At 43.1% G+C, this 23503-nt stretch overlaps 1 protein-coding gene across 2 annotated transcripts in view; it reads right to left on the bottom strand.

Annotated features, from left to right (window-relative positions):
- Positions 1–23503, bottom strand: part of RASA1 (RAS p21 protein activator 1) — a 204523-nt gene that overhangs the window by 41938 nt on the left and 139082 nt on the right. For both annotated transcript variants that reach the window (XM_073624467.1, XM_073624468.1), the window contains exons 13-19: positions 11952–12029; positions 9205–9362; positions 7591–7667; positions 7325–7497; positions 4362–4521; positions 3377–3519; positions 1234–1349 (exon numbers count right to left, since the gene is read on the bottom strand). In XM_073624467.1, coding sequence (XP_073480568.1) covers positions 1234–1349; positions 3377–3519; positions 4362–4521; positions 7325–7497; positions 7591–7667; positions 9205–9362; positions 11952–12029 — 905 coding nt within the window. The remainder of the gene's footprint in view (positions 1–1233; positions 1350–3376; positions 3520–4361; positions 4522–7324; positions 7498–7590; positions 7668–9204; positions 9363–11951; positions 12030–23503) is intronic.

Below are 23503 nucleotides of genomic sequence, written 5' to 3'. Positions count from 1 at the left end.
CAAAGCCCTAATAATGGGACCAGCAGAGGAAAAAGTGAACCTATGTTTTTCTTAAAGGGGTCTTTAGGGACTGGGTACCACGGGGATGGACCACAGCCCTCCACCTGTATAACACCCTGCAACTAACTCAATATGCTGCACTAAGTTTCAAGTTGAGTGCCCACGCATGATTCAGTGCCTGAAGCAACATTAGAGGCCCCCCCCCAGCATGGGATTTAGATGCAGCTCCCAAAATTAACACAAATTCAGATGCACTGCTTCTATTTATGGCATTAGAAGGTAGTGAGGAGTTGAAGAAATTGAAGATAAAATAATAAAGAACTCTTAAGCAAAGAGTGATTTCTGTGTGAACGAAAAGATCCATCACCTTATGACATTAGCAAAAAACTTAGGATTCATGGAGTGGGATAGGGTTTTAGGGATCCTCGAAAGCTTGTCAGCGTCTGTTCACCTGAAAGTAAGAATCGAACGCTGGGTACACACTGTCTGAAAATCAGCTGGTTCAGCAGGAACTGGACGACTTTTGGTCAGTGTGTACAGCAGTCTGTCCGATAGAGGCCAGTCTAAAGACCGACTTTTGTCAAAGGGGCATGCTGGAAAACCAGCATCTGATCAGTGTATTTTGCAGTGTGTGCTCAGCTCCAAACCCAGGGTCTATGAATACGTTGCCTCTGTCCTGTATGATTAAGATATGTCTTTTTAAACTTTGCATATTTATAAGTGCCCAGGGAGACTTTGCAAGCCTAGGGAGAATCAAGTGTGACCATACTGAAGCTTTTGTGTTGAAGCATGCATATCTACATTGGCAAGCATATTGTGTGCAGCCATAGCATCGGGTGTATGGGAGGCTGGGGTAAGAAATCTTCTGCAGCCTCTTCTAATAAGTTTTCAAGTCTACCTCTTCTAAAAGGGATGTAGTGCCATTTCCACTTTTGGCCTCATTAGACCACTTTAGATAATGGCTAAGGCCTGAACTAAGCCTGAGAAATTCTTCTTAATTTGGGCACCATAGAAATGGACCACAGCCCTGTAGCTAACAAATTGCACTTAAAAACTAAGGTCTCACACAAAGTGGGTTAGAGTTATAGGGGTATGCCCAAAAAGGACGTGTCCAATCACCTGAAAGTAGCATCCTATAATCCAGGGTCTATGAATATTCAGTTTGTGCCCTGTGCTGTACAATTGTTTAATAATATGTAACCGAACATATGCACACAAATAATGGTGACTTACGGTGGAAGGATTTCGGCTGCCATAAAAATCTTCTCCACTAATTCAGAAAGTAAGCCTAGGAGGTGCGCTAAATTAGTGTGCACATCTTCATTTTTTTCCAACTTTGAGGGATTTAACTGTAAAATATTTTAAAATAGCCATATAAACACCATACAAAGCTTTGCAAAATCAATATTGCTAGAATATATTATTTCTCAGAGTGTTAATGCAAATCGTAACACCACCTAGCTTAATACTGTAAACAAACTATGCAGTGCCATCACTGGGGTTCATGTACATAAACTGGAGTAAAGCAACCTAGGACAAAAGAACAAATGTCGCCAGTAAGAATTAAGGTTTGATATTACATAGGCTGAATTGACTCGCTTTCCAGGAATATTTACAAGGGCAAATCAATGGTATGACACCAATCCATCGAAATAAAGGGCATTGAAGCAAACAGATAGAAAAAGAGGAAATACTTGCAGATATCCAGGGACTTGACTTACGGCATGCACACATGGATCGAATTTTGGCCGTTCAGCCCATTAGAGGAAATCACTTGATCCCTTTATAAAAACGCTAACAGCCTGATATTCAAACAGCTGCTGTTCCTGATAATTTTCTACACAGGTTAATCATTTTTTAATCAATTTTGTCGAACAAGGTAGTGCTTGCAGGGCAACCCACAGATCAAAATCAGCATGAACCAGATGAAATTCAAGAAGTCTATGGGGGCCTTAAATGTGTAAACATTTGGTGTCATAATGTACCCTGATGCAAGGATTGTACAGAGGTACATTACCAAGTAACATAAAAACAACTGGTCCAATAATGGCAAAGTAAAATCCTTTTGTACCATTTTGTTTCTTTCAGTGTAGCTGCCCATCTCATAAGCCATTACTTTTTGTTCAAAAAAAGGAGTCGATTGCCCCATCCACACATTAGAGGTGGATGGAGGAATCCTCCCCGCTATTGTATTCTGACAGCGGGGAGACTTCGCAGCTGTCAGAACACGCTGATCAGTGCTGCCAGCTATAGCTGGTGGTGCTGATTGAGCAGAAATTTTCCAACAGGACGGTTGTACAGAAGTCAATCAGTAGGCCTTTACAGCCACCTGACAGCATTTTAAAACTATAACACCAAGGTAGTAGGAGTAGAGAGGGAATCTCAAAAAAGGCCAAAGATAGCAATACAAACTAAACTTCATACTTTTCCCTGCTATATCAAAAGGTTTCTAAAAGCTGTTGTAATGCTAGCATACTAATAGGTCTGCCTGAAAATGCTGTGCTTTTTCATAAACAAAAAAAAGTGAACAAACTCCGGGGAAATGAAGTAGTAATTTTGAAAGAATCGCCCTACAGCCTTTACACCAAGGCCCCTTAAAACGAGCTGACACCACCAGGAGTCCGCCTGCTTAGCGGGGAATTCGTCCGCTGATTCCTGCTGAGCAGGCAGATGGCTGGTTTGTGTCCACTCTGCTTATGCAGAGTGGACACAGACACAGCTCGCTCTCCTCTATGGACAGTCGGTTGTAAAACAGAACGTGTTTACACCCGACAGCCATCTGATGCGATAGACACATGGGAAACAACTCTTCTTCCGTCTGTTTTTTAGCATATCAGATGTCGTGGGTGTCAACAAGACACATGTCCGTTGACACCCACCGCTCTATAGAGGGCAATGGATGGCCTGATCAGGTCTGCCTAAAAAACCTGACAGGCAGACCAGATCGGTCTGCCCGTGTGAAAGGGGCCTAAAATGCACATCTAGTCTGCTTGAATTATAGCGTCCAATATTATCGCTAGCGGCTATAACAGCAGCTAGCGATAATCGCAAGAGAATCCGGCAGGCTGATTGTACCCAAGTTGATCAATCAACTTGGTACATTCAGCCTGCCCATTAACGGTTTGAATCTCAGTTGTTTCCTGCTCAACCAGCTGAGATTGGAAGAATGTAAGGCCAGCCTTACATGTGGAAAAAATCCACTGCGGACTGGTCAGCAGAGAGATGGCACAGACTATTTAATTCTTTGACTGTCATGACATTTTTTAGACGCCTTTTAACAGCAGACAGCTGCTGAGCTGTGGCACAGCCTGCAACTGAAGCTTCGTTTATCTGTGCATAACCCCAAACTGTTTCTCATTGGTTCACATTTACTTACCTCACAAGACTGTTTGCTTTCCATTATTTTTAAAATGGTGTCTTTGAGAGCATGATGAACAAATGGAGTTGCGGTAGCTTTCATGTATTGCTCCATGAGTGTGCTTGCCAAAGTTGTGGCACGGAACAGAGTTGTAGCTTCATCTAAAATTATAAAGAAGCAAAATCATACATTGATGACATATTTCTCACACTGAACTACAACAATGCTAGGTTAGAACTGATCCCAGGTCCCAAAAGGCTGCGGGACCATTCCCAAATGGTAGCCGAATGTGAATTCACAAGGAGTTACAGCAGGTGGATTTCCTTAGTAAATATGCTGGCACTAGGGGCCCGAAGGTTAGAGAAGAACTGGCCCGGGCGAGGACAGCACTCGATCCCTGGACAGGTAAGGCCTTTTATTGAAATTCAGAAGCTACAGTATGACCCTTTTTCCTTGTTGTTCATGGTTTGCTACAAAAACTAAAGCCTTGCCAAGCTGGGAGGGTTTTATGCCAAGGAGGGCCTTTTTGCCAGTGTCTAATCACCTAAAGGTGGTAGCAAAACCATATCATCGTGGCTATGATGGTGCTCGGTATCCTGTGATGTACTGTAAAATAACAGGAACATCAAAAACCCAATTTTTATGTTATAATCAAACTGAGATTTTAATGGAAATATTTTTTGTAGGTCATTGTGAATATGTTTGACACCTAAAAAGTCTTACTACTGTTATGGATTTGTTTGCATTGTTATATGTCACAGTAGTATACAGTATACACACGGGATGTGGTTCCACTAAATGTGTACCACTACTAGTTATTCCCTTGTTAAGAATAAGTAAATACTTTGTATAGCCTGGTCTATACTGGACTATGCGATTCAGATAAATTGTGTAAACCTTACACATTCTGCCAACTTATGAGCACAGCTATATTTGTTACACTTGTATTCTGCCAAGCAGATAATAGCAGATATTTGGTAATAAAGATCTGTATAGCAAGTACCTTCCGCACTAATCTCTCGGTCATTTAGTGTTCGTAGAAGTAATGACTCCACTTTTTCGTGTAGAAAAATCCGTAATAAAATGCTAGCTAGTAGTGTACGATCTTGTCCACACACATGTGATAATGCTGTGACTACATGAAGCTCTTTTTGAAGAATTAGCTACAAAGAGAAGAAAGGCAATCAATCAAGAAATCAAATACACATATTATACTGTGGTTCTATAATACTATGCAGAAATCAAATGTAAATTGCTCATCCTGACATTTAACCTAGCCCCTTAGCTTAGGGCCCCTTCAAACTGGTGAGCTTTTGCCATGCGAGAACAGACCTTTCCAGCGCGACAAAAGTACACGAAAGGCATTCCCCTCTAAATCCTATGCAACTGTGCAGCGTTATGAAATCACCTTAGGATGCATTAAGGTGAAAAAAAAAAACACGAGGGTTTGCAACCCCTTTAAGTGTGCTCCTTGTTTACATAGGCAGACCGCTGTTGGCGGGTCCTGGCGGACATTGCAGTACACTGACAAACAGCAGTACACTGACAAACAGCAGTACACTGAGCTTGCCAGTAAATGGCTGTGCAGCAGGGGCATGAGGACAAGTCTGATCATTGGAGGAGAGTACACAGAGTTCCCAGCATAGCTAAAGATCTGACCACGCTTTGCTCTCCTGCTTAGCGTGGTCAGTTTTTAATTGAAAAGCAGAGGGACTGGCAGGAACACCAAGCAATACAATAAACTGGATACTTTCTCATACAAGTACATGGTACAGCAGCCACATATTAGGAATATGAAGTGTTGGGGTAACAAACGCTTTAACACCTAGTTCTATCCCCCAAAAACTTTAAAATGAATGCCCTCAACTTGCTCCATTAAACTACACTCACACCTGAAAACAATGTTATTACCTAATAATTAAAGGCCAAGATCTTAAAGCACAAAAATTTTGCCACAAAACAAAAAATGACTATAATGTAAAGCCTCGTACACATGATCCGATTGTTGGCAGACAGAGTCAGACTTTTGTCCGAAGGGCGTGTGCCTGGATTTTGTCTTGCATAATAACGGCACACAATTGTCGGCCAACAAACATGAACTTAGTGACCTAGTACATGGAATTTCAGCTCTTGAGCACCACCCTTTGGTCACCTTCTGCTAATGTCGTGTTTGGTGAGCATTGATTCCGAGCATGCTTGTTTGTACTTTGGACTTTTGTGTGACGGACTTATGTAATAGCCTGCTATCCAACATTTGTTGGTGGAAAGTTGAACAACAATTGTCTGATGGAGCATACTAACGGTCAGATTTTTAGGCAAACAGTATGTCATCACACAATTCCCTGCCGAAAAATCGATCGTGTGTACGAAGCTCTATACTAGCTCACTGAAATCGTAAGTTTTTGGGTAAAATAAGTCATGTGCTGCTTTCTGATTTTTCTTCACCTTTGCTGTGGCAGAAATGATTAGAGGTCGACCGATATATCCCGATACCGATTGTGCCGATAAAAAAAGCCGATTCGGGACTTGTAAATGACTTCTGTGATTGAAGTCAATTGCAAGTTGTCTGAAGTTTTCTTCTCTCCTCCTCTGGGCAGGCTGCCAAGTCTGATAAGAAGATACATTGTATCTCTTTCAGGTTCTTTTATCAATAGACTGAACTCCTTGGAGAAGTTCTCAGTTTAACCATTTAAAGACTAAATCTTTTCTGACACTTATTGCTTACAGGTAAAAATCCTGTATTTTCTGCTAGAAAATCACTTAGAACCCCCAAACATTATATATATTTTTTCTAGCAGAGACCCTAGGGAATAAAATAGCGGTTGTTGCAATATTTTATGTCACACGGTATTTGCGCAGCGGTCTTTCAAACGCAATTTTTTTTGAAAAAATACACTAATGAAATTAAAAAAAAAAAAAAAGCAGTAAAGTTAGCCCATTTTTTTTCGTCCAAAAGTTTTGATTACCTGTTTTTGTGTATTTAATATTTAAGATAGTTATTTTTTTTTAAATCTAAATTATACATACAAGTGAACTGATTGGAGGTTTGTTTTGTTTAATAAATGTTTACATATAAAAAAATTTCTGAATCACTTATTACTTAAGGCTGCTTTCACACTGGAGCGGGCATGCGTTGACGGTAAAACGCTGTTAGTTTTAGCGGCGCTTTACCGTCATTTTAGTGGCGCTATTCGGCAGCTAGCGGGGAGCTTATAACCCAGCTAGCGGCCGAAGAAGGGGTTAAATGCGCCCCTGAAGCGCTGCTGCTGAAACGCTTTGCAGGCGCTTCGGCAGCGGTGCGCATTCATTTCAATGGGCAGGAGTGGTGGAGGAGCTGTATACACCGCTCCGAAGATGCTGCTTGCAGGACTTTTTTTTAACATCCTGCCAGCGCATCGCCTTAGTGTGAAAGCACTCGAGCTTTCACATAGACTGCAGGGGAGCCGTTTTACAGGCGCTATTTTTAGCCCAAAAGCGCCTGAAAAACGCCCCAGTGTGAAAGGGGTCTAACTGTTAGATTTTATGCGATGAAGGGAAAAAAAAAAAAAAAAAAAAAGAAATCGGCATCATATATCGGCCATCGGCCACCGCGATTTCTAAATATCGGCTTTGGCATCGGCCAGAGAAAAACCCATATCGGTCGACCTCTAGAAATGATCATCATAGGATTTGGGTTAAGGGGACACACACTCCCTTTGCTGGACTATTTATAGCAATCATTTTTTAAATTGCAAGACCAAAAACTAAAGTATAGTTGTTGCCAGTCAGTTTAATTTTTTTATTCTCGAGGAAGATTAAACAGTGAACAAGACTGTCGAGACTGAATACTCCATTTTGTTTCCATTTTTCTTCTCTCAAATCCCTATAGTCTATTGCTGCATTGTGATGGCCTAAGGGCCGCAGAGCAGTGCAGAGACAGGGAGTTCTGGACAAAAAATGTTTTGGGTAGACATAGCAAAACAATACCTCTTTGAACTCGTTGTACTCTTCCTCTGGCATGATTTTCTCCATAGAGTACCTTGCCCGGACACGCAAAGACCCTGGTTCAATACCTTTCAGAGGTATGTGGGAACTCAGCTGAAACCATTCATCTATTGCATGTCCTTTTTGCAATCGATGTAACTGGCAACGCATAAATACTGCAACAATAGGGAATGACAATTAGCGGTAAGGAGAACATTCTAGGAATGCGTCTTCATGGTGGCATATATAAAATATAAAATCATACTCACAAATGTCAGGGTCTTTGCTTTTCTTTGTTTTGTTACTAAGGCTAATCTCAAATCTGTTTATGTCAGGCGATAAATCACTAGGAAAAGAAAACATATTTCCACTGAATAATTTAATGAAAACATATAAATCATTAGGGAATGTTTTAGCAGATTACCACGCATTTATTATAAGTATACAAGTTACTCAAAAAAGGGATAATGAAAGTTCCCTTTTTTTCATGCATGTGGCCCCAGTAAACATAGCAGAAAACTTATACTTGCTGATTAGCAGGAAACATTCAAACCTTCATGTTCTGGCATATTAATCTGTATTGAAGTACTGCTGCCCATTCAAACGAATAGGCTGTCAATGAAAAAAATAAATAAATAGATCTGCCTCATTTTCTCCAAGTGCAGTGCAGTGTTTCCAAGGCAGTATAGGTCATCTAAACAGTAGCTTGTTTTTCCCTTTATCTGACATACAAAGTAGGCAGTCTGGGAAGATTCACTGCTCTGAAGAACTAGCATGCCACAGAATGTAAAATACTGACAAGACCAAACAGAAATAGCTAAAAGGAGCAGTAATGTTTGTATCACCCTTCAAAGAAACCTGTACTGCCAGAACATTGAGGTTGCTATTGCTGACCTCTTTCTGAATATGCTACTTGCCTGGCTCTCTTGCTCATCCAGTGACTTCAATACTTTCTGAGGCACTAAAAAGGGAAGTATGCATATCAACAGTTCTAAAATTACTTTGACTTCCTATTCTGTATGCTTATCCTGTGATAATGACTCAGCGTACTAAAGCCAGTGAAAGCCAATTATTTTTAGGAGGTCAGCAGTGACAGCCCTCCTGTTTCTTTCTCTAAAGCAGGGGTAGGCAACCAGTAGCCCTCCAGCTGTTGTGGAACTACATTTCCCATGAGGCACTGCAAGGCTGGCAGTTACAATTACTCCCAGAGGCATGATGGGACTTGTAGTTCTGCAACAGCTGGAGGGTCCCAGGTTGCCTACCCCTGCTCTAAAGGCATGACAATGATAGTTGCGCTTTAACTCTCTTTCGTTAGACCCCTTTCACACCGGGGCGTTCACGGTAAAACGCCACTAGTGTTAGCGGTGCTTTACCACTGTTTTAACGGCGCTATTCAGTCATCAGAGGGGCACTTTTAACCCCTGCTAGTGGCTGAGGAAAGGGTTAATAGCGGCCAAAAAGCGCCGCTGCCGAAACGCTTTGCAGGCGCTCCGGCAGAGGTGCCCTTTCATGTCAATGGACAGGGGCGGTGGAGGAGCGGTGCATACACCGCTCCTTCACTTCCCCAAAGATGCTGCTTGCAGGACATTTTCTAACGTCCTTCAAGCGCACCACCCCAGTGTGAAAGCACTTGGGCTCTCTCACTGGGGCTGCAGGGGAGGCATTTTTCAGATGCTATTACAGACACTATTTTTAGCGCAAAAGCTCCTGAAAAATGCCCCAGTGCGAAAGGGGTCTTACTATTAAGTATACATATCAGTTATAGAAGTGGAAAGGACAGTTTTTAAAATGAGACACACTTGGTAAAAAAATAAGAACAGCATAAAAAAGGATTGAAAAACACATACAGAGTTTTAAACAAAATAATCAGGTCAAAAACTTACTCAAAGAAAAACTCTTCTGACCAAACAGGATTTTGGCCTTCACGAGCATGTGTCTTGGCTACCTGAACACTATTCAGGTAAATATTGCAGTACGGACTAGTGAAGTGTTTGACTGGGAGCTTGTGTGCTTCTTCTATGTGCAAGTGGAGACTGCTGACCTGGAAAGAGGAATGAAATGCTTGTTTGACTGTAGCACAAATGTTCACGCAATAAGAACACTGTTTCAATCTAAAAAACCTAGGCAGAGTTAGTACTGGCTCTGCTTTGAATACTTAACCACTTAAGTCCCAGGTACAATTCTTAAATGGCACTGGTTTGCCATCATTTACCTCAGTACTGTCTCCTTGGCTTGTGATACTGATACAGTGCATTTTTTAAAATAAGTGCCATGACATCACCTGCGACATCACAAGGCCTATTGAAGGAGCAGTGGCTCCGAGCGCGTAGCCTTCTCTCAACCTCCCTGCTAGCCCTTCTCCCTGGACGATCCCTCCCCTGGATACCGAACCCGGAAGCAGACGGACGACCTATGACGTCATGCACGCTCCACGCCGGCCCTAGTCTCTTCCTGATGATCACAGAAGGAGCTCCCGGCTGGTAATCCACCTTCTGCAGCCCAGCATCCCTGCAGCGTCATCACCACAGGATCTGAGGGAACACAGAGGACCACATACCTATACAGATGAGCCTTTTTTATGTTTTTATCCTGTAAGTGTGTTTTTACCTGGTGTCATTAAACATCATTTGTTAATACTACACTCAGGTGGCGCTTCCTTCTCTACCCCTCTCTCATCCATCACAGAGCCAGCTGAGGACAGCAGCCGACTAGCCTACCAGCCTACTTTAACCATTACATTACCGGTTACCACTTAACCCAAGAAACTTCCAGCCTGTCCCCTATGGACTAAGTTGCTCAGCCCTTTATATCTCCTGTTATATATGGACTTGTGTGTTTGCGCTTACAGTTACCAATACTCTGTTTGTGATACTGATCTGATACGGTGCATTTTTTTAAAATAGGAAGTGCCATGAAATCACCTGCGACATCACAGCACTTCCTGTCAGAGAGCTATCCTGTACTAGGGCAAAACTCACCCAGCTCTGTCCTGTGAATGCCAATCAATGTTCAAGTCACTAGTATGTCCTATAATGACAAGGATCAAGGGGAGGAACTACTGAGTGTAGCCTGGGACACAAGAGATGTCCCCCCCCAGGAAGTGTCAGTTTCTCAGTCCAGAGAATGATTTTACTTCAAGGGAGTGGCATTTGACAGTGAAAATAGCAAAAAAGTGGTACGTTTTTACACTCTCCTTTTGTGGCGATACCTTTGTGGTTTTTATACTTAAATGAAATTATTGCTTTAATAACACACATGCACAACTGCTTCCAATTGAATATTTATATACTTAAAGAGGAACTGCTGTCTGCTCACATAATTTGTAATAAAAACATCTTTGCCATTCTGAAGCTTCCCTCCAAGCACTTTGCATATTATTTTATATATACTGTGATGCTGCACTTGCCAAATATGTTGCAGAAATCTCCCTCCACTGAGCTGACTGCAGCTATTTTAACTGTGGGCAGCTGAAGCTGCTGCCTGTTCACTTCCTGGATTTACACAGACATACACCTTCAGCTCTGCAGCTTTCATTACCCCTCTGTTGCTGGCAAACTAACAAGAGTGAGAGAGAGCTGTGCATGATGTCATAAGCCTAGGATTTTTACCAGACAAGAAACAGGAAGTGGGCTGTATAAGGTATTTACTGGCAGAAAAAAAAAGTTTTACTATCCAAAGTTAAAACAACAAGGGCAGAAGATTTAATAGATGGAAAGTTGAAAAAAAATGACTGAAGGTGGGAGCGGGAGGAGCGGCAGTAGGAGTCAATCAAACCACGCTTCATGTCCATGTGCAGACAATGAATATTATGAGTAGCATTAGAGCGCACAGAAAACAGAGCTAATGACCTATTGGTGTGCTGGCTGCTCCTTCACATCCAATCAGTAAGCAGTGGTTGGGGAGGTGAAAACACTATTCCAGCAGCGTGTGAATGTGCAGCTGCCAGTTGGGAAATGCCTCACTGCCTATGATTGGCGGTGTGCAGTGACGACTTCCTGGAGGGTTCCACCCAAATACGCCCGAGCCCATCACTATTCCTTAACTCACCCCAACAAAAAAAGTGGAATCACTTTCCTGGTTGCGCTGTCAAAAGTGGCTGGAAAGAACTACAACAGATGAGACAGTTTATACGTGGGTATTCCAGCTGGATAGTAAAATATAAATAAGGGCAAATTTTTTTTTCAATTTGGATACAGTAGGGGCGTATTATAACCCTTGTCTTCTTGTTTGTCATCTGTATCCCACTGGGGAGATTTCCTGTCACTACCATTCTTATAGCCAAAACAGGAAATGACTCAAAATCCCTCCAAAGTGAGGCAATTATTGGCTGTCACCAGAACCAATGTCCCCAATGGAAGATTTCCCCTCTGGTCCTGTTCTGGTGACAACCCAAAATTTGTGAATTTCTTTCACTTGCACACCCTGATAATAGTAAAAAGGACAAATAGAGAGGTTGAATCTCTCTAAAGAGGACACAGACAACAAAACCTGACAGGTATTTGAATCCCTCTCCACCCGAATAAAAAAAAAAATACTTGAACAGTTTGCCTGGAGTTCAGTTTTGAATATAAGCCATGAAGTGTTTGTTGCTTTCACACAACAGCTTTGCAATATTCACTTAAATACAAACCTGTCGAAGACGCTTATTGGATGTGGCTTGTGTAGTCTTCCGTAAGCTACAAAATGCCTGAAGACTTTTCATCCAATCCTAGTATAGGAAAAATAGAAGTTAAAGCGCAAGACTAAAAGAAAGCCATTTATAGCTATTCTTTAATGAAGCTGACATTTTGAAACCAAGGTAGAAACCCTATCTTAACAGACTGAATAAATGAGATGCATCAAGGGAGAACAGGGTGTTGGTTATGTATAGAACGATACAAAACATTTGCCATCCCAATGTCAGAATCAAGGGGTCTAGTTATAAAGACTAGGTGTGTCCAGGCATATTGAGCCATCTGAATCAATATTTAGTATTTATACAGTGGTGACGGAAAGTATTCAGACCCCCTTAAATTTTTCACTCTGTTATATTGCAGCCATTTGCTAAAATCATTTAAGTTCATTTTTTTTCCCTCATTAATATACACACAGAATCCCATATTGACAGAAAAACACAGAATTGTTGACATTTTTTCAGATTTATTAAAAAAGAAAAACTGAAATATCACATGGTCCTAAGTATTCACAGACCCTTTGCCGTGACACTCATATTTAACTCAGGTGCTGTCCATTTCTTCTGATCATGCTTGAGATGATTCTACACCTTCATTTGAGTTCAGCTGTGTTTGATTATACTGATTGGACTTGATTAGGTAAGCCACACACCTGTCTATATAAGACCTTACAGCTCACAGTGCATGTCAGAGCAAATGAGAATCATGAGGTCAAAGGAACTGCATGAAGAGCTCAGAGACAGAAATGTGGCAAGGCACAGATCTGGCCAAGGTTACAAAAAAAAATTGTGCTGCTCTTAAGGTTCCTAAGAGCACAGTGGCCTCCATAATCCTTAAATGGAAGACGTTTGGGACGACCAGAACCCTTCCTAGAGCTGACCGTCCGGCCAAGCTGAGCTATCGGGGGAGAAGAGCCTTGGTGAGAGAGGTATAGAGGAACCCAAAGATCACTGTGGCTGAGCTCCAGAGATGCAGTCGGGAGATGGGAAAGAATTGTAGAAAGTCAACCATCACTGCAGCCCTCCACCAGTCGGGGCTTTATGGCAGAGTGGCCCAACGAAGCCTCTCCTCAGTGCAAGACACATGAAAGCACGCATGGAGTTTGCTAAAAAAAAAAAAACACTTGAAGGACTCCAAGATGGTGAGAAATAAGATTATTTGGTCTGATGAGACCACGATAGAACTTTTTGGCCTTAATTCTAAGCGGTATGTGTGGAGAAAACCAGGCACTGCTCATCACCTGTCCAATACAGTCCCAACAGTGAAGCATGGTGGTGGCAGCATCATGCTGTGGGGGTGTTTTTCAGCTGCAGGACGACTGGTTGCAATCGAGGGAAAGATGAATGCGGCCAAGTACAGGGATATCCTGGACGAAAACCTTCTCCAGAGTGCTCAGGACTTCAGACTGGGCCGAAGGTTTACCTTCCAACAAGACAATGACCCTAAGCACACAGCTAAAATAACGAAGGAGTGGCTTCACAACAACTCCGTGACTGTTCTTGAATGGCCCAGCCAGAGCCCTGACTTAAACCCAATTGAGCATCTCTGGAGAGACCTAAAAACGGCTGTCCACAAAAGTTTACCATCCAACCTGACAGAACTGGAGAGGATCTGCAAGGAGGCATGGCAGAGGATCCCCAAATCCAGGTGTGAAAAACTTGTTGCATCTTTCCCAAAAAGACTCATGGCTGTATTAGATCAAAAGGGTGCTTCTTTTTTTTTTACAAAAAAGACGTTGTTTATTTTTGTAAAGAGTACACAGATAATTAGCAAACATTACATTGACATACGTACAAGAATGTAATGATTAACAGGGTAAACAATGCATTTTGTACATTTTCACAATCTGATTACAGGTGATATAAATGAGTGTCTTCTATCAAGCTTTATCATACATTCAGGGTTTCGTTATGCGCGTTGTATCAGTAGATTATACTGTGAGGCATACTTGTTAGACTCTTAGATTGCTATCGCTCATGAACTACATGTAGCTGAGTTACCTAGCCAGGAGTTCCATATTTTCTCATATTTGGATGGGCATCCTCTGTGGGCGTATATTTCTTTTTTATAGGGCAGGACATTGTTAATAGCAGCGATCCATTCCTGTAATGTAGGCGTTTCTACCCTCATCAATTTTCTTGCTATAAGTAGCCTAGCTATAAAGAGTGATTCTTTAAGAAAGATGATATGGAATTTATCCGAGTCAGGATCTGGGAAGATTCCCAGCAGGCATTGTTTGGGGCATAGTCTGAGGGGAGATCCCATTTCGTCGTGTATGAACTGTACCACGTGAGACCAGTAATCTTGTATAGCTGGGCACGCCCATATTAGATGGTAAAATGAACTAGAGGGGCTATCACATCTGGGGCAGAGAGGGTTGTGTTGAGGTTTAAATCTAGCTAATCTTATGGGAGTTAGGTATGCTCTATGCAAGATATACAGTTGAGTAAGTCTGTCCGCCAGTCTAGTAGACACCGCTTTGCAATTGTCCAGCGCGTCCTCCCACTCGTCATCCTCCAGCTCCCCCACATCCCCAGCCCATCGATTCCTCAACCCCCCATAGGCAAGAGTCACTGCTGCAGGGCGGAGCAGAGAGTTATAAAAAACTGAAATAAGTTTGGAGGAGTCTTGTCCTACGATAATATGAAGAATATCTAGTTGTTCAAGATTGGGAGAGCCATCATGAAATTGGGTCTGCAAGGCATGGCGGAGCTGGAGGTATCTAAAATACATAGAATTGGGAAGGGCAAAGTCCTCTTTGAGCTGTTGGAAGGATTTCAGAGTGTTGTCTTGGTACACATCTGAAAGTGTCTTCACTCCTCGAGCGAGCCACATATGACGCCCTGGTAGAAGCAATAATTCCTTTAGACCCGGGTTATCCCATAGAGGTGTGTGTGAATGTGTGGATGGCAAGGCCAATCTACGTCTCACCACTGCCCATATTTTGCAGTGAGCATATATTAGGCCTTTGAGGTTGCCCAGTGTTCCAGGGGCTGGGGGGTCCCTGAAAATAATTTGGAATGGGTGAGTGTACAGATGAGTCTGTTGGGAACACAACAGGGCCATATATCTTTCCTTATCGCATTTGTCCAAATAATAAAAATGTGACAGCTGCGCTGCTAGATAGTAGTAATTAAAATCCGGGAGCGCGGCGCCGCCTAGATCTGTGGGATTCTTCAGTACTTGCCATGATAATTTATGTCGGGCTTTCCCCCATACAAATGAGTTAAGAATTTTTTTGATTGACTTGAAGATTCTGAGCGGTAAATAAAGTGGGGCATGCCAAAAGACGTATAAGAACTTGGGGAGTAGTACCATTTTTATAAGGTTCACCCGACCCAGGACTCCCAGGGGAAGTTTAGCCCAAACTTGGGTTTTGTGTTTCAAATTTGTAATCAGGGGTTCTATGTTTAATTTGGTGTATTCTTCAGGAGTTCGAGTGATGGTAATTCCCAGATATTTTATGGAGCTAACGATTGTGAGAGGAGAGGAGGCCTGACCCTGGGAGGGCGCGCCTATATCTATGGGGAGGATTTGGGATTTATCCCAATTTATTTTTAAGCCAGAGTGTGCTCCGAATGTTTGTATTGTTTCTAGTGCTGTTGTCAGAGAGGAGCCAGAGTCAGATAAATACAACATGTCGTCAGCGTATAGACTGAGTTTTTCCGTCAGGCCACCTCTCCTCAAACCTGCGATTCCCGGGTGTGACCTCAGCAACACTGCCAAAGGTTCCACCGCAAGGGCATAGAGTATGGGGGATAGCGGGCACCCCTGACGTGTACCCCTAGAGAGTGGGAAGGAGTCGGACACTCTCCCGTTGACAAAGATCCTGGCTCTAGGGCCCTGATACATTAGTTGGAGCCATCTAATAAATTTTGGGCCGAAGCCAAATTTTGCCAAACACTGCCAAAGGTAGTTCCACTCTACAGAGTCGAACGCCTTTGCGGCGTCGAGGGATACTATGACTCTGGAGCCCATCTGGTCATGTTCGGCTTGCAGGTTCATATGCAATCTACGAAGGTTATAGGCCGTGTTTTTAGCGGGCATAAATTCGGTTTGATCCGGATGTATCAGGGTTAGGATGACTTTGTTCAAGCGTAGCGCCAGGACCTTGGCCAGAATTTTTATGTCAAGTTGAAGAAGGGATATTGGGCGATAGGATTCGGGGAATTCTAAATTTTTACCGGGTTTGGGTATAAGTACTATATAAGCTTCAGCCATAGATTGAGGTAGTATACCGGATTTAAATATGTGGGAGAATAACTCGTGAAGCCTAGGGACGATGTGTTCTGTGTATGTTTTATAAAATTCAAGGGGGAGCCCGTCAGATCCAGGTGCTTTAGAAGTTTTACAATTTAAAGGCTGCGCTGCTAGTGCAAATACATGATCATATTAACTGAAAATACCATAATTATGAATGAACACAAGTGAATTGTTTCATAACAAAAAAAAAAAAAAAAAAAAAAAATGCACATAAATCGCATGCAAAAAAAAAAAGAATCGCATGCAAAAAAAATGAGTGGAACATTCAGTAAACAAAAACGATTAAGTAGAGTCCATTTAGTCATAGATTGAAATGAACTGTAGGTCTTGTGGGTGTAGAAAATGGTTGGATAGAGGGAGAAAGACACCCTTCCTTCAAGTGATATAAAGATTATCTCCGTAGGGAGCGTGATGTTAAAATAGAGAGAAGATCCTCCACCTCAAGTAAGGTAAGCCCCTTACCAGATCCAAAGATCTCCTGTCACAGAGATCATGCACACATGTGGCTGTGTCCCCCAGCCACTGGGTCTCTGTCAGTGCGCAGATCGGAAGCCACCTCTCCAGGAAATCAATCCAAACGTGATTTATCCGCTCACTCTTTCAAGTACTGGGGATGTCCTCAGACTCTGCTGTCTTGCTGTTTGGCATGGAGCGGCTCACAGTCAGTTCAGAGCAACATTCAGTGTGTAGTCACAGCACACCATTCTCCTCAATAGTAGACACTGCAGACTGTGTGATCACATGACCGGTCACATGGTTAGGAAGAGACCAGGAACCAGGAACTGCAAAGTTCCTGGTTCCTGGTCTCTTCCTAACCATGTGACCGGTCATGTGATCACACAGTCTGCAGTGTCTACTATTGAGGAGAATGGTGTGCTGTGACTACACACTGAATGTTGCTCTGAACTGACTGTGAGCCGCTCCATGCCAAACAGCAAGACAGCAGAGTCTGAGGACATCCCCAGTACTTGAAAGAGTGAGCGGATAAATCACGTTTGGATTGATTTCCTGGAGAGGTGGCTTCCGATCTGCGCACTGACAGAGACCCAGTGGCTGGGGGACACAGCCACATGTGTGCATGATCTCTGTGACAGGAGATCTTTGGATCTGGTAAGGGGCTTACCTTACTTGAGGTGGAGGATCTTCTCTCTATTTTAACATCACGCTCCCTACGGAGATAATCTTTATATCACTTGAAGGAAGGGTGTCTTTCTCCCTCTATCCAACCATTTTCTACACCCACAAGACCTACAGTTCATTTCAATCTATGACTAAATGGACTCTACTTAATCGTTTTTGTTTACTGAATGTTCCACTCATTTTTTTTGCATGCGATTCTTTTTTTTTTTGCATGCGATTTATGTGCATTTTTTTTTTTTTTTTTTTTGTTATGAAACAATTCACTTGTGTTCATTCATAATTATGGTATTTTCAGTTAATATGATCATGTATTTGCACTAGCAGCGCAGCCTTTAAATTGTATAGCTAGTAAGGTGGAGGTTGTTTCACATCTAAGGTTGCAGCAGCATTTTACATTTCAATTTTCGGTTTGAGATATTTGTCTTTTCATCACACACATGTGGGGATCATTTCCACTTATGGGATAGCGCAGTATTTTTTACGATATTACAGTTGCTTTAGAAGTTTTGAGTGTGGACAGCGCCTCTAAAATATCGTCGGTGGAAATGGGGGCCTCCAGCATATCAATGTGGGTTTGAGAGAGTGTAGGCAAATCTATGTCATTTAGTAAGGTTTTTGTTTCCTCAATGGTAGTATTGGCCGTAGAGGTGTACAGGGACAGGAAGAAGGAACGAAACTCGCTTGCCACTTTGTCGGGCTCGGATATCAGTTCCCCATTGGTACCTCTAAGGGACACAACTGTGGGTGGTCTCATATCCATATGAGCTAGGTATGCCAGGAGGCGACCCGCCCGTTCCCCGCACTCGTATGTCCTCTGTTTAGCGTAAAATATTTTTCGCTCTGCTCTTTCAAAGTGCAAACCCAAGACTAGCCGGTTTTGTTGTTTTAGCTGATCTGCTGTGAGGGGAGTTGGATTCGAAGAGAACTCCCTCTCCAGGTCCGCCAGGGCCTGCTCCGCCTGTCTGACCACTTGAGAGGAAGTCCTCTTGTATTTAGTAATATAGTGAGTGAGTGTCATGCGGGCGTGTGATTTAAAGGAGTCCCACACAACATCAAAGGATGCTGAGTTCTTATTATTCTGAAAAAATATGTCCCACTCGATCCCCAACTCATCTATTCCTGGAACTATCGACATCCAGAAGGGATTTAGTTTCCATGTGTATGTATTGGGTGGAGAGTCAAATTTAAGTACAACCCAATATGGGGCATGGTCTGATAATGTACGAGGGTGGAATCCCTCTTCCTCTAACATAGGGAGAAGTGGACGGGATATAAAGATCATGTCTATTCTGGACATGGAGTTGTGCGCCGCTGAGAAACAAGAAAATACCTTATCCTGAGGGTGGTGGTGCCGCCATGTATCTATCAGTGCTAATTCTTCAAAGAATCTGCCAAACCTTGTATGTTGTGGCGAGGTAGTAATAGAAGGGTGCATTGTCAGTCTGTCGAGCTCCCTATCTATGACGTTATTGAAATCTCCCAACCAAATCGTTGGGATACTTGGATATTGAGACATAAATGCTAAACCCTCATTTAACACATCGAAATGGAACGGGGGGGGGGTATATAAAATTGCCAGTATCAGGAGTTCCAGTCCATTTATTATAGCGTGTAAAAATAGGGATCTGCCCTGAGGGTCAGATTGGAGTGTCAGTAGGGTGAATTGTACCGTTTTAGCTACAATGATCGCTATTCCCCTGGAGTTGGCAGTGTAAGGAGCTTGGTACAGCCAACCTACCCAGGGTTTTTTGAGTGATAGCATTAGTTGCCCTGTGAGATGGGTCTCTACCAAGACCATCATCTCTGCACGCATATTTTTAAGAACAGATAGGACTGCGTTTCTTTTCGACCTAGCTCTAATACCCCGCACGTTCCATGTAACACATTTTAACTTAGACATAGCAACCGAGTTACATAGTTACATAGTAGGTGAGGTTGAAAAAAGACACAAGTCCATCAAGTCCAACCTATGTGTGTGATTATGTGTCAGTATTACATTACATATCCCTGTATATTGCGGTCATTCAGGTGATTATCTAATAGTTTCTTGAAGCTATCAATGCTCCCCGCTGAGACCACCGCCTGTGGAAGGGAATTCCACATCCTTGCCGCTCTTACAGTAAAGAACCCTCTACGTAGTTTAAGGTTAAACCTCTTTTCTTCTAATTGTAATGAGTGGCCACGAGTCTTATTAAACTCTCTTCTGCGAAAAAGTTTTATCCCTATTGTGGGGTCACCAGTACAGTATTTGTAAATTGAAATCATATCCCCTCTCAAGCGTCTCTTCTCCAGAGAGAATAAGTTCAGAGCTCGCAACCTTTCCTCATAACCAAGATCCTCCAGACCCTTTATTAGCTTTGTTGCCCTTCTTTGTACTCGCTCCATTTCCAGTACGTCCCTCCTGAGGACTGGTGCCCAGAACTGGACAGCATACTCCAGGTGCGGGCGGACCAGAGTCTTGTAGAGCGGGAGAATTATCGTTTTATCTCTGCAGTTGATCCCCCTTTTAATGCATGCCAATATTCTGTTTGCTTTATTAGCAGCAGCTTGGCATTGCATGCCATTGCTGAGCCTATCATCCACTAGGACCCCCAGGTCCTTTTCCATCCTAGATTCCCCCAGAGGTTCTCCCCCCAGTGTATAGATTGCATTCATATTTTTGCCACCCAAATGCATTATTTTACATTTTTCTACATTGAACCTCATTTGCCATGTAGTCGCCCACCCCATTAATTTGTTCAGGTCTTTTTGCAAGATTTCCACATCCTGCGGAGAAGTTATTGCCCTGCTTAGCTTAGTATCGTCTGCAAATACAGAGATTGAACTGTTTATCCCATCCTCCAGGTCGTTTATGAACAAATTAAATAGGATTGGTCCCAGCACAGAACCCTGGGGAACCCCACTACCCACCCCTGACCATTCTGAGTACTCCCCATTTATCACCACCCTCTGAACACGCCCTTGTAGCCAGTTTTCAATCCATGTACTCACCCTATGGTCCATGCCAACGCACCTTATTTTGTACAGTAAACGTTTATGGGGAACTGTGTCAAATGCTTTTGCAAAATCCAGATACACCACGTCTACGGGCCTTCCTTTATCTAGATGGCAACTCACCTCCTCATAGAAGGTTAATAGATTGGTTTGGCAAGAACGATTCTTCATGAATCCATGCTGATTACTGCTAATGATATTCTTATTACTAAAATCTTGTATATAATCCCTTATCATCCCCTCCAAGAGTTTACATACTATTGATGTTAGGCTAACTGGTCTGTAATTCCCAGGGATGTTTTTTGGGCCCTTTTTAAATATTGGTGCTACATTGGCTTTTCTCCAATCAGCTGGTACCATTCCAGTCAATAGACTGTCTGTAAAAATTAGGAACAACGGTCTGGCAATCACCTGTCTGAGTTCCCTAAGTACCCTCGGATGCAAGCCATCTGGTCCCGGTGATTTATTAATGTTAAGTTTCTCAAGTCTAATTTTAATTCCGTCCTCTGTTAACCATGTAGGTGCTTCCTGTGTTGTGTCATAAGGATAAACACTGCAGTTTTGGTTACTGAAGCCCCCCCGATTCACTCGTGAAGACTGAGGAGAAGAATAAATTCAATACCTTTGCCATCTCCCCATCCTTTGTAACCAGATGTCCTTCCTCATTCTTTATGGGGCCAATATGGTCTGTCCTCCCTTTTTTACTGTTTACATACTTAAAGAATTTCTTGGGATTTTTTTTGCTCTCCTCCGCTATGTGTCTTTCATGTTCTATCTTAGCCAACCTAATTGCACCCTTACATTTCTTATTGCATTCTTTATAAATTCTGAATGCTGTGGATGATCCCTCAACCTTGTATTTTTTGAAGGCCTTCTCCTTTGCTTTTATATGCATTTTTACATTGGAGTTAAGCCATCCAGGATGTTTGTTCGCTCTTTTAAATTTATTACCCAATGGGATACATTGGCTAATGCCCTTATTTAATATGCTCTTAAAGCAAACCCATCTCTCCTCCGTATTCTTTGTTCCTAATATTTTATCCCAATTTATGCCTTTTAGCAAGGTTTGTAGTTTAGGGAAGTTGGCTCTTTTGAAATTCATTGTCTTTGTGTTCCCTTCATGTCTCCTATTTGTGTGATTTATACTGAAACTAATTGACCTGTGATCGCTGTTACCTAAATTGCCCCGTATTTCCACATCTGTTATCAGGTCTGTATTGTTGGTAATCAGTAGATCTAGTAATGTTTTATTTCTAGTTGGTGCGTCTACCATCTGACCCATAAAATTGTCCTGCAAGACACTAAGGAACTGGCGAGCCTTAAATGAATGCGCGGTTCCCTCTGCCCAATATTAATCCTGTTGGCCCGGCGGCCCAGCGGGTGTCCCGCCCCACCACACAATTTGGGGTGGTGCGCAATCCCGTCCGCACACCCGGAGCAACGAGGCCAACGTGTATACCTTCCAGCCTCTTACTTTGCAGCCATGGATTTCTAACAGGTGACATGAGACAACATAAATGTGGTGGTAAATCAAATATACGCCTGTGAATAAAACTCTTTCCATCATTAGTAGCATGTATATTCCAACAACGTAAAAACTTATGCACTTTGCATTTCAACACTCTGGGCCATCCAGACACACAGCCCCCTCCCCCTAACCCAGGGGAGGGGAACGGTCGCCGGACATTCCAGGGAAACAGAACTTGCGCCGAATGGCGAACATTACAGTTGTAACTTGTAAAGACAGGGTCCGTTATGGAACCTGCATCTATGGGGGCAATAACTCGCTGAAGAGCGAGCATTAGCATGAGTAGTGTGCCTCCCATGTTGTAACCTTCAGAATAGCATATTTGTATGAAAAATAAAAAAGGAGGGATGATTTGAGGTTGGTTCCCGGGAGTCGTGGCAGGTCCCAGCCCGCCATTGTCACAAGCTGGTTGCGTGGGGTCTGTTTATTGATGGGGGAAGGATTAAGCGGCAGATGAGGAACATCAGGGGGGGGGAGAAGAAGAGGGAAGACACGGCGATTCGCCGATGTTGTATTGTCTATTCTTCTAGTGTCCCGAAGATGAAAGGAATAACTTCTAGGGTTTAGGGGGTACAGTACCTTGATGAAATGAAGGCTGTGTTAATCCGGCGTGAGTGTAATCGGAGGAGTTTCGTGTTGAAATCGGGGGTGTCCCATAGAAGTTCTGCAGCCGTCTAGTGCTTTAAGTAGGTGCTCTGTCCGGTGCCGCTCGATCCTCCAGCCTTGCGAAGACAGCCTCGGGCGTGTCGAAGAAGTGAGCTCTGTCCTTGCCAACCACACGAAGCCTGGCGGGGAAGAGCATTGCGTATGAGTAGTGACGGATTCTTAGCTGTCGCTTGGCTTCTGCGAAGTGCGCCCTCTTCTTCTGGACCTCCGCAGAGAAGTCCGGAAAGACTTTGATTTCTCCATTTTTGTATGGGATATTGCCCTTAAGCCTAGTGAGGCGGAGGACAGCGTCCCGGTCCCGAAAGTTGAGCATTTTGGCAATGAAGGTTCTAGGAGGTGCACCTTGGGGGGGAGGTCTGGATGCCAATCTGTGTGCTCTCTCCACCACAAATGAAGTGGAGAATTCAGCTCGCCCGAAAGTAGATGTAAGCAGATTTTCAAGAAACGTAGAGGGATCAGAACCCTCCGCACCTTCAGGCAGTCCCACAAATCTTAGGTTGCACCTCCTCAGTCTATTTTCCATATCGTCCTGTTTCGCGAGCACCGCATTCAGCTGATGTTGTATTCTTTCGGTTGAGATTTGTAATGGCGGCACGCTGTCCTTCACCTGGCTGATACGGGTCTCCGTCTCAGTGACCCGCTCCCTCATCTTCTGTAGGTCCTGACGGATCAAGGAGACATCCACCTTTACCTCCTCTATCTTGCATGTGAGGGTGCTTTTGCAATCTGAAATAGCCTCAAGTACACGTGCAGTGTCATCTGCACTTGAATCGAGCGGGGTAGGCTGATCGGCGCCATTTTCCTCTGCGGCCGCCTTGTCCTGCAGGCGATATTTGGCAAGTTTAGAAGCCGCGTCTGTGGTTTTCTTCGTCGGAGACATTCTCCTTGTATGTTCTCCCCTCTAGTAGATGTAGATCT

The sequence above is a fragment of the Aquarana catesbeiana genome, linkage group LG01 (assembly GCF_042186555.1).
Source record: "Aquarana catesbeiana isolate 2022-GZ linkage group LG01, ASM4218655v1, whole genome shotgun sequence".
Classification (NCBI taxonomy): Eukaryota; Metazoa; Chordata; class Amphibia; order Anura; family Ranidae; genus Aquarana; species Aquarana catesbeiana.
Note: the sequence above shows the minus strand (reverse complement) of the source record. Positions and strands in the feature narration are given on the sequence as shown.